This window comes from Pteropus medius, unplaced genomic scaffold (genome assembly GCF_902729225.1).
Source record: "Pteropus medius unplaced genomic scaffold, Ma_sr-lr_union100, whole genome shotgun sequence".
Lineage (NCBI taxonomy): Eukaryota > Metazoa > Chordata > Mammalia > Chiroptera > Pteropodidae > Pteropus > Pteropus medius.
In genome coordinates this window covers 2,918,775-2,932,600 of record NW_024344437.1, presented here as the reverse complement: position 1 = coordinate 2,932,600, position 13,826 = coordinate 2,918,775, and the positions used below count along the sequence as shown (strand labels likewise).

Here is a 13,826-nt window from a genome sequence, read left to right as displayed (position 1 = left end):
GAGACAAGGGCACACAGAAGGTAGGGACGGGAGCAGAATCACTGCGAGAAGCACTTTAAAGATTGCGGGTGTATTTATTCCATGTATAAATGGGAGAGCCATTATGAAGCAAAGGTATGACACAAAGTGGTTTGTTCATGGCCAGGTTTATAGGCAGGAAAACATTTTGAAGACTACTGTCTGGGACACATGTGTGCCCTAAAGGACCTGATCTACGAGAGGCTGTAATGGGAATGGAAAGGCAGGGGCAAATACAGATTCTATAAAGAAAAGAAAAACCAACTGAAAAAGAAAAACTAAGATATGCATTTTTACCTTAGCCTATTCCAAGAGTATGGGAGAGAAATGACAAGAGCCTAGTGATAGGAATATAAGGAGTTACTTCATTTTTTTAAATTTATTTGCATCTTTCAAACTTTTCTACAATGCTCACTGTAGAAAAATGTATCACTCCTTCAGTCAAAAAAGTAACATGGTTAAAATAGTAGTAAGGACTTGAAAACTATAATAGTGGTGAAGAGGGGAGAACGAACTGAAGAAATGTCTTAAGGAGAATCAACAGAATTTGGTGACAGCTTAGATTTGAGGGTGGCAGAGAAGAAGCCCTTGGTGTGCCCCATACGTTTTACTAAGCAGCCCTAAGCCCAGAACTAGTGAAACCTGACATCAGTTGCAGCTTTGCTTCTCCCAGGCACCTCTAAGCCCAGCACAGTGGCACCCATCTACAGATCACTTTGTAGCTCATGTTGGGTGGCCTGGACTGGACACAGCCAGCAGCTGACCTTGGCCTACACCAGAGCCCCTCCTAAGAGGCCCCAGAACTGACACCTCCATTGGCCAGCTTCAGATCACACCAGAGCACCACCCGAGCACTTGCATAATTGACATACCCAAAAGGTGAACTTAGCAGGCACCATAGACCCACTACAGTGAGTCCTGTTCCATGGGGTCAGCACCAGCTCCTCTACTCTACATGGCCACTCCTGACAGCCAATCAGACTGAGAGTCAACTCCTCTCACTGAAGTAGCAACAGCAATTAAGGCTCAACTACAACAGGAGGGCACATACAGCCCACACAAGGGACACACCAGGAGCACCCAGCTCGGATGACCAGGGAGACTACACCGCTAGGCCTCACAGGACACTTACTTCATAAAGCCACTCTATCTAGACCAGGAGAGGTAGAAGCTCTACCTAATATACTGAAATAAACACAGGCAGGCAGCCAAAATGGAGACACAGAAACATGTCCCAACTGAAAGAAGAGAACAAAATTCCTGAAAAAGAACTAAATGAAATGGAGACAAGCAATCTACCGGATGCAGAGTTCAAAACACTGGTTCTAAGGGTGCTCAGTGACCTCAGTGAGAACTTCAACAAAGAGATAGGAAACATAAAAATGGACATAAAAAATAACCAGTCAGAAATGAAGAATACAATAACCGAAATGGTGACTACATTAAAGAGAATCAATAGATTAGATGAATCAAATCAGAGATTTGGAAGACAAAGTATCAGAAAACACCCAATCAGAACAGCAACAAGAAAAAGGAATCCAAAAAAATGAGGATAGTTTAAGGGGCTTCTGGGACAACATCAAGCATAACAACATTTGTATCATAGAAATATCAGAAAGAGAAGAGAGAGCAAGGAATTGGAAACCTATTTGAAGAAATCATGACAAAAAAAACTTTGCTAACCTTGTGAAGGAAATAGACATACAAGCCCAAGAAGCTCAGAGAGTCCCAAGCAGGATGAACCCAAAGAGGCCTACGCTAAGACACATCATAATTAAAATGGCAAATGTTAAAGACAAAGAGAAAATCTTAAAAACAGCAAGAGGAAAGTAGTTATCTTCAAGGGAGCTCCCATAAGACTGTCAGTTGATTTCTCAACAGAAACTTTGCAGGCCAAAAGAAATTGACATGAAATATTCAGAGTGATGAAAAACAAGATTACTCCACTCAGCAAGGCTATCATCTAGAATTGAAAGAAAGATAAACAGCTTTCCAGACAAGAAAAAGCTAATGGAGTCCATCACTACCAAACCAGTATTACAAGAAATGTTAAAGGGACTTCTTTGAGAAGAAGGAAAAAAAGATAAAAAATATGGACAATAAAATGACAATAACTACATATCTATCAACAATTACTTTAAATGTAAATGAATTAACTGCTCCAATCAAAAGACATAGGGTGGCTGAACAGATAAGAAACAAGACTTTTGCATATGCTGCCTATAAGACTCACTTCAGATCGAAAGACACACAAAGACTGAAAGTAAAGGGATGAACAAGATATTTCATGAAAATGGGGGGTCGGGGGGAAGCTGGGATAGCAATACCAATATCAGACAAAATAGACTTTAAAATGAAGGTTATAACAAGAGACAAAGAAAGGCCCAGTAATCCCACTTCTGAGTATTTATCCAAAGAAACCCAAAACGCTAATTTGAAAAGATATATGTATCTCCACATTCACTGCTGCACTATTTTCAATAGCTAAGATATGGATGCAACCTCAGTACCCAACATCAATAGACAAATGGATAAAGAAGAGATAGTACATATATACAATGGAATATTATTTGGCCATAAAAAAATGAAACCTTACCATTTGTGAAAACATGGATGGACCTAGAGGGTATGAAATAAGTCAGACGTAAGACAAATATCATATGATTTCGCTTATATGTGGAATCTAAAAAACAAAATAAAGACTCGAAACAGAAACAAACTCATAGATACAGAGAACTTTTGATGGTTGCCAAATGGGGGAGGTGAAAAAGGGGAAGGGATTGAGAAGTGCAAAATGCCAGTTATAAAAACAGTCGTGGGGATGTAAAGTACAGCATAGGGAAGAGAGTCAATAATACTTTAATAACGATGTATGGTATCAGATGTGTACTAGATTTATCAGGGTGATCAATTCATAAGTTATATGAATGTCAAATCACCATACTGTACACCTGAAACTGATATAATCTGGTATGCCAACTGTAATTGAAAAATAAAATAATTATTAAAAAACCTTTTAAGTCCATTTTGAAAGCAAACAATTAAGAATGTCATCGATAGTTTACTCTGAAGTTTGTGTGTGCATCTGTGTGTGTATATACATACACGCATAGAGGGCTAATCGCCAGCTCTTTCAACACACTCAAACCAAATCAGGCATCATAATCTGTATATAATAAGACAGTGCAAGTGACCATGAGACCATTATAAACAAAGAACTTCACATAAGTCATTGCAATTCAGAATTTTTAGTCTGAGATAAGTGAGAAAGAACAAACTTAAACAAATTCAAATCAAATATACTTGTCACTGAGCCCACTAAACAGGTTTAATTCAAAACTCAAGCGTCATCATATTGGAAGGGGAAATGAGAAGCTAATAACATGCACTGAAGTTTATACAAAATTAGTATGTAAAGTGAGAGATATGAACCTAATGACAAGTATGAAGCAACGGTTTGCATTTTAACAGACTAAGCAAAAAATGTAATTGACAAAGAGGCAAATCTAAATGAATTTCCAGCTATTTCAACACTAAGTGCAGCTGCATGCTAATTATGAGTGTTATGAGGAAAAAGATCTGTTTAAACTAAAATTTTTTTTGAAAATGCAGCTAATATGTTAACTTACACACTGTACTGAAGTTACCATTCGATCAAAAAAAAAAAAGTACTTTTTCCAAAAAATATTTTTTAAATATCAGACTATTCAATCTGCAGTTACTTCATATTGATCAGTGACAAAAGTATTTGGAAGCAAATGAAAATATTAAAATGTTTCTAGGGAGGGAGGGGGAAGGAGAAAATAAAAAAATAAAATGTTTAAAAAAAATTAAAGTGTTTCTGGGAGCAGTTTTTGTCATTCCTGGAATTAACTCAAGGTCAAAAACATTTGTTATTAAGAAGGAGCTAATACAATAAAATTTCCTTTAAAAGCCATTAAGAATACCCCATTCCGTGTCCTATTAGTGGCAGTTATGAGCTCAAGCTCTGACACCAGACGTCTTGGGTTCAAATCCTAATTCTACCATTTCTTGCTGTGTGACTTTGAGCAGATCAATTAACCACACTGTGCCTCACTTTTCTTATCTAAGTATTAGGGTGATAATAGCACCTACTTCCTGGGATTACTGTGAGAATTAAATGTGTTCATACATGCAAGGCCCATGCTCAGTAACAGTGAGCTATCACTTTAATTCTCAGGACGACAGTCTCTCAGAGCAGTCTTTCTTTAGTGTTAAAAAAAAACTAAACTGACAAGGAAGATTGTGGGGAGCATGCCATGACTTTGCTGGTCCCTGGATGTGAAATGCTGTCATTTCCCTCCCACCTCTTACCCCTTCTCCTTGATGGATGGGAATCACGGGAATATCTCTGGCTGCCACTCAGTAAAGATCAAGTCTGGGTGAGAAACTGACTGATGTGACCTTCCCCGCAATGATGTTGCACACGTGACTCTAGAGCACGGTGAGGAGTAAGCCTCAGCTCTCTTAACATGTGCTTTGAGGTCCTGGCATACTTTTTCCCTACAATACCATCAGCCCTCAAAGAGATGGTCTGGTGACTGGTCATGCACCTGACTTTGCATTTGATCTTTATCCAGATCCCTTGGAATATCCCACCAAATGTTTTCTTTATCCTTGTATTTTCCAAGGTCATGAAAAGGACAGGGCACAAAAACCAAAGCCCATGCAGAAAGATTTCATGTTCATTCTTCCCCTTTAATTTACTGGAAGTTCCAACATCTGAATAGAAGGAAAAAGGCCAAGTCTACAGGCATCTTGGCAGAGTGACGAGTCATCAAAAAGAGATGTGAATTTCCACAAAATAAACACACCAAAGCCAGGCTACTCCGCACCATCTCGAGTCCAGTCATACTGTGACTGCACTGGCGTGCCTGCCAAGAGACAAAGGGAAGGAAACCAGGAGAAAGACACAAAGCCCTCAGCTTTGAATTACATATAGACTCTGGCTCCAAAGGAAGACAAGCGAGCTTGCCTCCTGCTACCTGCACAAGAGAGGAAGGTCATTACACGCATGGGATTCCTCCAGGATCCAATAAGACAACAGGGTCTGGGCAAACGTATCTGGAGTGAAGATGAATTCAGGGTGAAGTCATGCACTTCAACCTCCAAACTTCCTTTCCCACGTTCCTTTGCGCTATGTATTACGTCATTAGGAAGTAATTCATTCTCTCCAAAGATCAGCTACCTTATTTATACTTTAGCATGAATGTAATCGCAGTTATTTCTCTCCAAGTCATTTTCCTTTGCTTATGATGTCTAAGGTGATTAGAAGCTTTATGCCCTGCTCCAATGGGGTGGGTGCTGAGGCCAGTGTAGCTCAAAGCAGGACAGCACGCCTTGTCCGTGGACCCAAATAGTCCTACTTCCACATGAAATGTCTAAAACAGATAATTACCGTTAACCTAAATTGGACTTAAAAATAAACTGAACAGATTAATTTCTTTATATTTTCAAATAACGTAGAAAGACAACAATCCCCTAAACATAAAAGAAAGCATCGTCTTGGAAAGAATTGTCAGAAAACCTAATTTGTGGTCCAGCATCACCACAAATACCATGTAATCATAGACATGTCACTTGAATTTTCTGGCACGATAAAATTGGGCTTGATACCTAAGATTCCTTTCAACTCTAAAATGTCACGATCCATTCAATATTTTCAGTTCAAGCACTTTCAAACATCACACTAGCAAAAGTTCAGTTCACATTTAGAAATGAATATGAACTATGTGATTAAAGATGTAAATGAATATGAACTATGTGATTAAAGATGTAAAAATGGACTTTTAAAATCAGTGAAGCATGGGTGTGAGAAAAAAACTAAAGCATGCTGTAGAATTAAGACACTTTTCCCCTCAGCCCATTATTATGAGCTACCCGACCTAATACCATTAGCAATATTTTTTTTACACGGCAGCACAGCCACGTGAACTCTCAAACGTGTGAACCGATAAGGACCAGAGCCTAAGGCGAAATGCTACCTCAGAGACCCAGTGCCGGACGCGCTGTGTGTGGACAGGGAGAACTAGCCTCCGGGGCCACTGGAAGTTACTGCATAGCGCTCACCTTCCACCAGTTGGTCCAGGCTAGAAATCTTCTTGAGCCCATCAATGGTGTAGATTGTTCTCACTCCCTGGGGCAAATTCACGTTATCCGACAGAGTTCGGGTCAAATCAGCCAGCAGGGCCTCAAAAGACCGGAACCGGTCTGGGGAGATGGCATACACAATCCCTTTGAAGTATCGATCGCCGTTTCGATAGAAACGAACTTTCTTGGCCTTCTTCTCGGAGCTGAGGGTCTGCAGCGTGCGGGTTCGGTAAAAGCTGCAGTGGGCGCTGTGCGTGGGGCTGGGCAGCCCGTTCACCCGCGACCCTCTGCTGTACCTCTGCGCCTTATCCCGCTCGTCAAAGTGCTCCAGCTCCATGTCTCTGCCGAAGGACATGATGGGGTTAAAGTTGAACCTATGAGGCACAGCAACAAAGACAGACACATATGGATATTATTTTACGATCATGGTTTGAAAGGCTCGGCTTGAGAGCAGCTGGTGGAAATATTGCTATAATCGATGGTATATTTAATATGAGTTATCAAGTTGGGACAGAAAAAGGACAACATAGAAATAGAAGATGCAGACCCAGTGGAAACAGCTTAATAATCAACCCCAGTTTTATCAGAAACAGCTCCTAGGTACTGGCCACCTACACAGTATCAGCTTTTGAACAGCTATTATTTCCAATAGTCGTGACAAACCTTTCAAAGTATTTTTACCGTTATTTACTGATGAAGAAACGAAGGCACGGAAAAATTTATCCTAAATTTCTCTAAGCAATGCAGTTGAGACATGCTTGAACCTAGAACCCCGACCTGGGTTTGTCCAGCTCCAAAGCTCAAGGCTGCCTGCAGGGCCGCGTGCTAAGCCTAGCGGCAGGCAGAAAACAGGCTTCCACATCACCATGCAGCTAAAGATAGGTGGTGGGGGGCCAGGAAACAAAGAGGGTGCCAGCATTTCAGTCACACTGTCAACATCCTGTAGTGTTTGCTCCCCGCGGCCAGATGGAGAACAAATGGACTCAATCTGTAAGATCTACCAATTTAAGGAAGATTTTCCAACGTATTCACATGTTCAATAGAAATTATTTTAAAAAGTGAATTCGCCATAACTCATTTACTTGATAAACTGGGTTTAAAAAGCAGGAAAAGAAGAACAAAAACCACAATAACAACAAGAAAAGATAAAAGTTACTTCTTCATTACTTTATTACTTGTGCCTTTCCTTCCACTAAGGTTCCCTCTGTCCTAAGGTTGAGGAAACTGGGGCTTAAGGATGTTAATCCAGACTTGACCCGGTACTAGCTGTGCGACCTTGAGAAATCTACTTGATAAACATCTTTAAGCCTCGATTTCCTCAGTCATGGGATTGACAACGGTACCTACCTCAGAGTTACTATTAACTATCAAATAAGTTAATATACATGATGCACTTAGGAAAGCGTCTAGCATATAATAAGTATTAACATTTTTTATTAATGCGATCTGATTCTGTCACAGAAAAAACAAGTAGGAACAGAATCTCCCCTTTCTGATAAGGGAGGCTCCTGGTGAGCCCTCCTGATTTCCCTTCATGAGCTCTGAAAGGGGTGCCTGTACCCCACAGTCCCCATCTTACTTTCTATGGAGTCTTGTCATCAGCAAGCTGCCTCTGGGGTTAATTCATCCTTGCTGAGGGGTCCAATGATAAGGCTTGTGGTATTGCCCCTTGCAGGAGGAATCATGTTTTAACTTGATCTAGAAAGTGGGAAAACCTCAGCATTCAAAGAAGTTCTAATGACAAAATTTCAGGCATATTGAAATTAAATATAAGGGAAATGGAAAATCTGGGGCAAGAACCTACAAGTGCTCTCTAAATCCCATGAGGTAAATAATGTCCCCTTTCCAACGGTCAGTCCAAACTAACCAAAGGCATCGCCAAGCCTCCCTGACCCTTCTGTGACCCTCAGTAAACTGCCCTCTGAGCCATTCAGAGTGGCTAAAATTTCATGCTCAAAAGCACTGCTAGAGACTGTGTCCTGAAATGAATGGAGTGGAAAAAGCTAATATTTATTGAACGTCTATGATGTCCTGACACTATTGCTCAGCAATCAATTGTTGTAGAATATGCTCAAAATTCTCTTCCAAACCTCAACACAATCCAATGAGGTAGGTAATATGATCACGACTGATGGTGATATACCCAGGGTCCCAAAGTCACTATTGAGGGGGTTGAGATTTGAACCCAGATTTACTCTGATTTGGAAGCTGGCACTCCCTCCCTGCTGCCCCATGTACTGTGTCCTAGAGGCCTAGATCTTCTGAGATTGGACCCTTGTCACATGTAAAGCAGAGATATTTTAAGCCCTCGCTCCTAACTAGCTCTGTGACCTTGGGCAGGACATTTAACTGCTGAAGACCACATGTGCAGACAGAGGCGGTGTTGCTGTCAGCTGTCCCCTAACGTCTTTACCTGCACGTGTGTCTACTGCTGACCCCAACTGGCGTCAGGAGGCGAGGCAACGGAGTGCGATTGAAATCTTCAGTGATTATGAGTTCAGTGCTTTTCTTTTGTCTCCAAGTATGAAAACTGCCTCATGCCTCTTAATAACTCACAGTAGTCTATATTTGCATTTTCTAGAAAAAAGATCTAGCATATATAGGTATAAACTGGTTTCATTGATTTTGAAATTAGATAACTTCAAAACAATTATCAGTTGATATCCCATCCTTCAAGCAGTTATTGAGTATCAGAACCAATGTGTTGCCCATGATATCACAACTGCTCCTACTTTAAAAATGTATTTGTTTTTAAAAGGGCCCTCTCGTCTTCCAAAAGGGGTGGTGGGGAGATGATACTGCCCATATTATACCAACTCACTAAACTCTTCAAACTTTGTAAACTATAAAGGCAGGATTGGCTTTTGAAGGTTTTAGCCTATTTTTAAAGCCAGTGGTCATTCTTCCAACCCTAGGGTTTCCTCCCCAATCTGTATGAACCCAAAGAAAACAAGCAGGACCCTAGTAAAGGATGGCAAAGTTGTGTCACCAGAGTGAAAATCTACTTTGAAGGGGCTCTTGTCGAGTCACAAATAATTTAGCAATTATTGGAATTCCTTAGAGGGAACAGGCTTTTAGAACCAAGAATTCCACAGCAAGTAAAAAAAAAAAAAAAAAGATCAATTTAAAAGAGAGAAGAGTTGATTTTGTTTTATTTTATTTGCATATTTCCTCAAATCGGATCACACATTCAACCAAGGCAGGAACCACATCTTGCACTCCCTGTCACTGAGTCTGCCCCAGAGTAGACAACAAAGAAAAACCACACTCAGAGTGAAATCATTTTCAAGGCTCCAGATACCACTAAATGGATGTCACAAACCACACTACACACCCTAGCATTCCAGTAATTACGTGTGGCTTCAAAATAGGTGTTGTTCCCCTTGCCTCAGCTGGCTCAGATCTCCAGGGGCCTTAGTCATATATTTGACGAAGGAGATTCTCTGGGCCCCCACAGGCTCAAGCACCCCGTAGCCACGTGTTCACCCACCGTTAAGGGCTAAGGGCCTGGGCCACATGTGTCCTGGTACCAAGAAGTTCACCACACCATCTTAGCCACAGAAATGACAGAAACTTGGGTGGGGAAGAAGGGGACCTTGCTCTTATCAGAAATTTTCATATAAACCCAGCCAGGCCAAGAAATCAGCATCTTCATTTGTTCTCTGTGGGATTTCTCACCATTTTGAGGAAATTGTTCATTCTCCTCTAGATGAGCACATGAATTTCTGTTTTAGAGATCCCGCCCCCCAAACACACACACACACACACACACACACACACATCACACACACACACACACACACACACACATCAATAAATAATTTAGCATAAATGCTACCACCTCTAAACAGATGCTGGACCTGGAAGTTCCGAGGTTTATTTTTTCCAGGAGGATTAGAACGCAAGTGGACGGTCGGGCTAGAATGAGAGGCGCACACACACCTTCAGAGTGCATGCACCACCCTGGACGTAGACAGGATGTGTGTGGATCCTCTATAATGTTCCTACATGTAACCTCTCTTAAAATCCCTTCTGACCTGCATTCACGTGACATTTCATACCCCAAACGCTGTCCTACTTCCCTTTCCCGTCGAAAGGCGACCTTTTTTTAGGAACATTCACAAACCGTATCCACGGAACAGCCTGCAATGTGGCGGCGGAACGCGTGTGCACCAGAATCTGGGCACACATTCACAGGTGCGGAGAGAGGCAGCTGCTTTGAATGAAACCTTTCATCTGCTCCATCTCCTGCAAGCACCTCCTGGCCACACCAAGTAAGCGAGTCCGGGCAAACCCGGTTTGCAAAAGCAGCCTCTTTTGTGGAGCAATGCAGGGCTGTGAGTGCGCTCCCGCTAGGAGCAAAATGCCGCTTCCCCTCCGCGTGCTTTTAGCGCTGCAGATACTAATTTGTACACGACTAGCCTCGCTGTCCCTGAAGGAACTTGAGACCCTGCAAATATACTTGCAGCACCCACGGTGCAGCCACCCCCCAACGCACAGATCGCCCCATCCCCTGGCGCACACCACCCTCCCGGGCACACGGGAAAGCACACACAATAAGAGGCCTGGCCCGGCCACTCCTAGGCGCAGACTTGGTCCTCGCTCCGCGGCCAGTTTTGACAATGACAAACCCCTCGTCCAGCTCCTCGGCCCTGGCTCTTCTTCTTTTCTCTTCACTCAATAATGGAAGTGAAAGCTACTCCACCCCCTGCCCCCCCTTCTGCCCCCCCCAAGGTGTCCACCTCCCTGGGGTATCTGTTTTAGTTTTCTCCCCAAGTGCCCGGCTCCCTTTATTTTGGGAACTGGACTCCCTGTTTAAGCCTGGTGGTCACTGAGATTTCAAAAGAGGTGGTGCCACAGCCCCTGGGCCGCCCCACGCAGACCTCCAGGTCTCCGGCCCTCTGGCCGGCCAGGCGGAGCAGAACCGAGGGAGTGGGTATGGGGCGGGCCGAGGGGGCGCCCGCTCTGCCCTCGGCGCCCCTGCTCCCTGGCCCGCCCTGCCCGCAGCTGCTTCCCCGGCGAAGGCAAACCACGCACCGGTCCGCGAAGAGACGCCGCCGGGGGTCTTTGTGGCCGTGCGCGGGGCTGCCTCCTGGCGCTGTCCTCGCCGAGCTGGGCGCGGCCGGGGCTGCGAGGCGGCGGCGGGGCCGGGCTGGGCTGCAGCGGCTGCGGGCGCGCGGGAGTCGGCTGCAGCCGCTAGTGCGGGGATGTGCCTCGGCCGGTCCTCATTGAAATGCGGCGCTCCGCACAGTCTCGCTCCAGCCTCTCTCCCGAGGAGGGCGGCGGCGGCGGCGGCGGCGGCGGCGGCGGGCGCGCTCCCTTTTCTTGCAGCTCAGCCGCTCACACGCCCTCCCGGCTCCCTCCTTCTCCTCCTCCGCGTGCGCGCCCCGCGCCCCCGCCCTTCTCGGCAGGGCACACCCACCACGGCTGCGCCCGGTCCTCCCCCTCCCCGCACCCTTTCCCGCCGCAGCGACCTTAGTGCGTCTGGTTTGAGCAAAATGCCAAACCTCCCCGGTTCCCGGGAGTGGTTATCTGGAGGTAGGGGCAAATCGGACGGTGGACCTGGGGACAGAGGACGAGAACGCGGGTAGGGCTGCTGGGTCTGAGCCAGGCAATGTGCAGGAGGGGCGAGCTGTGGTGAGACGCCCCCTCCTTCGGGGGACGCAAGGCAAAGAATTCCTCCCTTCACCACACGTACACTCTAATGTGACCTCACGGTGGGTTGGACGCCTTTCTCAGGATTATGAAAGCCAGTGTGACGGCCCTTTAATCATTTCTTGCCCAAGATACCTCCATGCAGCCTCTCCTGAGAGGACCAACCCAGACCCTACCAACCTACCCACTGGAGTGTCACCCTCAGCCTCCCCTCCCCCAATTGGGAAGGTGCAGATGTACGCATAGATCCCACCCACCATGTCCACTTGACCCCAAGAGTTGAGTCACCCTTGAAATACTACTTGGAGCCGAGTATGTCACAATAGGCCCTTGCTAACTTGAGAGTCAGTCTTCGCCATCGGACACCTCATGGCTGCCAACTTGGCGGTCAGCTCTGGAAAGCCCCATGAGCTCACACAAGCTTTTTCTTGCTCCCGGGAGAGGAATGTTCTCAGAGTCCAGGCTGTCCACAGCTTCCTTCAATTTTTGCACAAAAGTCCAAGGAGTGGGAACAGGTGGCAGACGTCGCTGAAACCTTAACCTGCTTCAGTGGGCAGCTGAATTTCAGTGCAGTTAATCTACTGACATTCAGTCACGTCTTTTGAGACATGTATTTGTCCCAAATATGCATAACTATAGAAAACACATAAGTATTTTTTTCTCTTCCTGAGCTTCCTGCACCTTTCAATGGAAAATCAAAATTTTATTTTTCTCTTGCCCTCTGAGCCCAGTTACGTTACTTGACTACTTATTAATACGAACTATTCTGAAATGCTTTCAAAGTATTATGTAAATACTAAATAATTACCATTCGTTATAAACACAGCTTAAACGAGATGAATATTGCATATTCGACAAGTGCTGCAGTATTTATTTTTGGACTATTGGGTAGCTCAGGGCTGAGAGTACAATGAACTCACTAAATTAACTAAAGGCAAAGTACTGTGCCTATTCCTTCAAATTCTAATTCCCAGGGTATGTGTAGAGAAAGTAAGGAGCCAGCTGTTTTTCCTTGAGAACAGAAATAAGAGTCTCTTTATCTTTCCAGTGACAAATGCTAAGTGATTTCTGTCAAATGCTAAACCAAGAAACACATTCCATCTTCTAACGCCTGCGGATATTCTATCAGAGTCATTTCTTAAGCATTTTTAGTAAACTCGACCATATCTTGCCTCTTTCTTACGTAGGACATGCAGTTAATGTGTTCAAAGAAACACCTTTGAGTTTAATTCTGTTGGTTGCAATGTGATCTCACTAGAAATAGCTGGGCACCATAACCCTTTCAGGACACCTAATAATTAAGTAGATGAGCACACTAAATAGTCCCCACTATGGTCCTACCATTTAGTCAGGACAGCAGGCTGGTACTAAATGATACTCAGCAACCTGACACAAGTAACTACAGAAGTGCCTAAGTTACTTCCAGGGTACCCTATGGCAAATCTAACTTTATTCAATAATAATTCCTAATTGAAATGAAGTTTAACCAGGAAACTCCTCATTCAAGTAATTTTCAAGAACCGATGTTACTTCCTTCACATCACCAGCATACTGATCAAAGTGACTGGAATTAATGCATTCTTTTCCCCCATGAAAATCTTAAATTCACAGAGATCTCATTCTAACTCCCCAAGGCTAACGCTGCTTAAGCCATAGACCCCAATTGCTGTTCCCAGAAGCCACAGTTCTGCATCCTGCAAGATGACAGTGGCTTGGCCACAGTTATGTCAGTGGCTCCTATTAACAGAATACTTGTTTTTTGCTGTGCTGGGGGCTTTTATGTATTTTCTTATTTAATTCCCACAAGAACAGGTCAAGGCAGGCCTCATTATCCTCATCTTACAGATGAAGGAACTTAGGAATAGGAAAGTTACCTCATAGTCACCCAGCTAATAAATATCAAACACAACTCCATTTTTTTTAATTTGTGGTTTTAAAATTCAAGTCAGTTTTTCAATTGCTGTGGTCATATGCTCGTAAAGCAATACCAAAACCTAGTGTGAAGTATAACCTTTTTTTAAAAATGCGGGCTTTTAATCAAT

General features: G+C 43.9%; 1 protein-coding gene across 7 annotated transcripts in view; it reads right to left on the bottom strand.

Moving 5' to 3' along the window:
- DCLK1 (doublecortin like kinase 1) overlaps positions 1–11,407 on the bottom strand; it is a 312,702-nt gene extending 301,295 nt beyond the window's left edge. For all 7 annotated transcript variants that reach the window (XM_039873006.1, XM_039873002.1, XM_039873004.1 and 4 more), the window contains exons 1-2: positions 11,167–11,407; positions 6,109–6,503 (exon numbers count right to left, since the gene is read on the bottom strand). In XM_039873006.1, coding sequence (XP_039728940.1) covers positions 6,109–6,484 — 376 coding nt within the window. In that variant the 5' untranslated portion in view covers positions 6,485–6,503; positions 11,167–11,407. The remainder of the gene's footprint in view (positions 1–6,108; positions 6,504–11,166) is intronic.
- Positions 11,408–13,826: the final 2,419 nt, after the last annotated feature.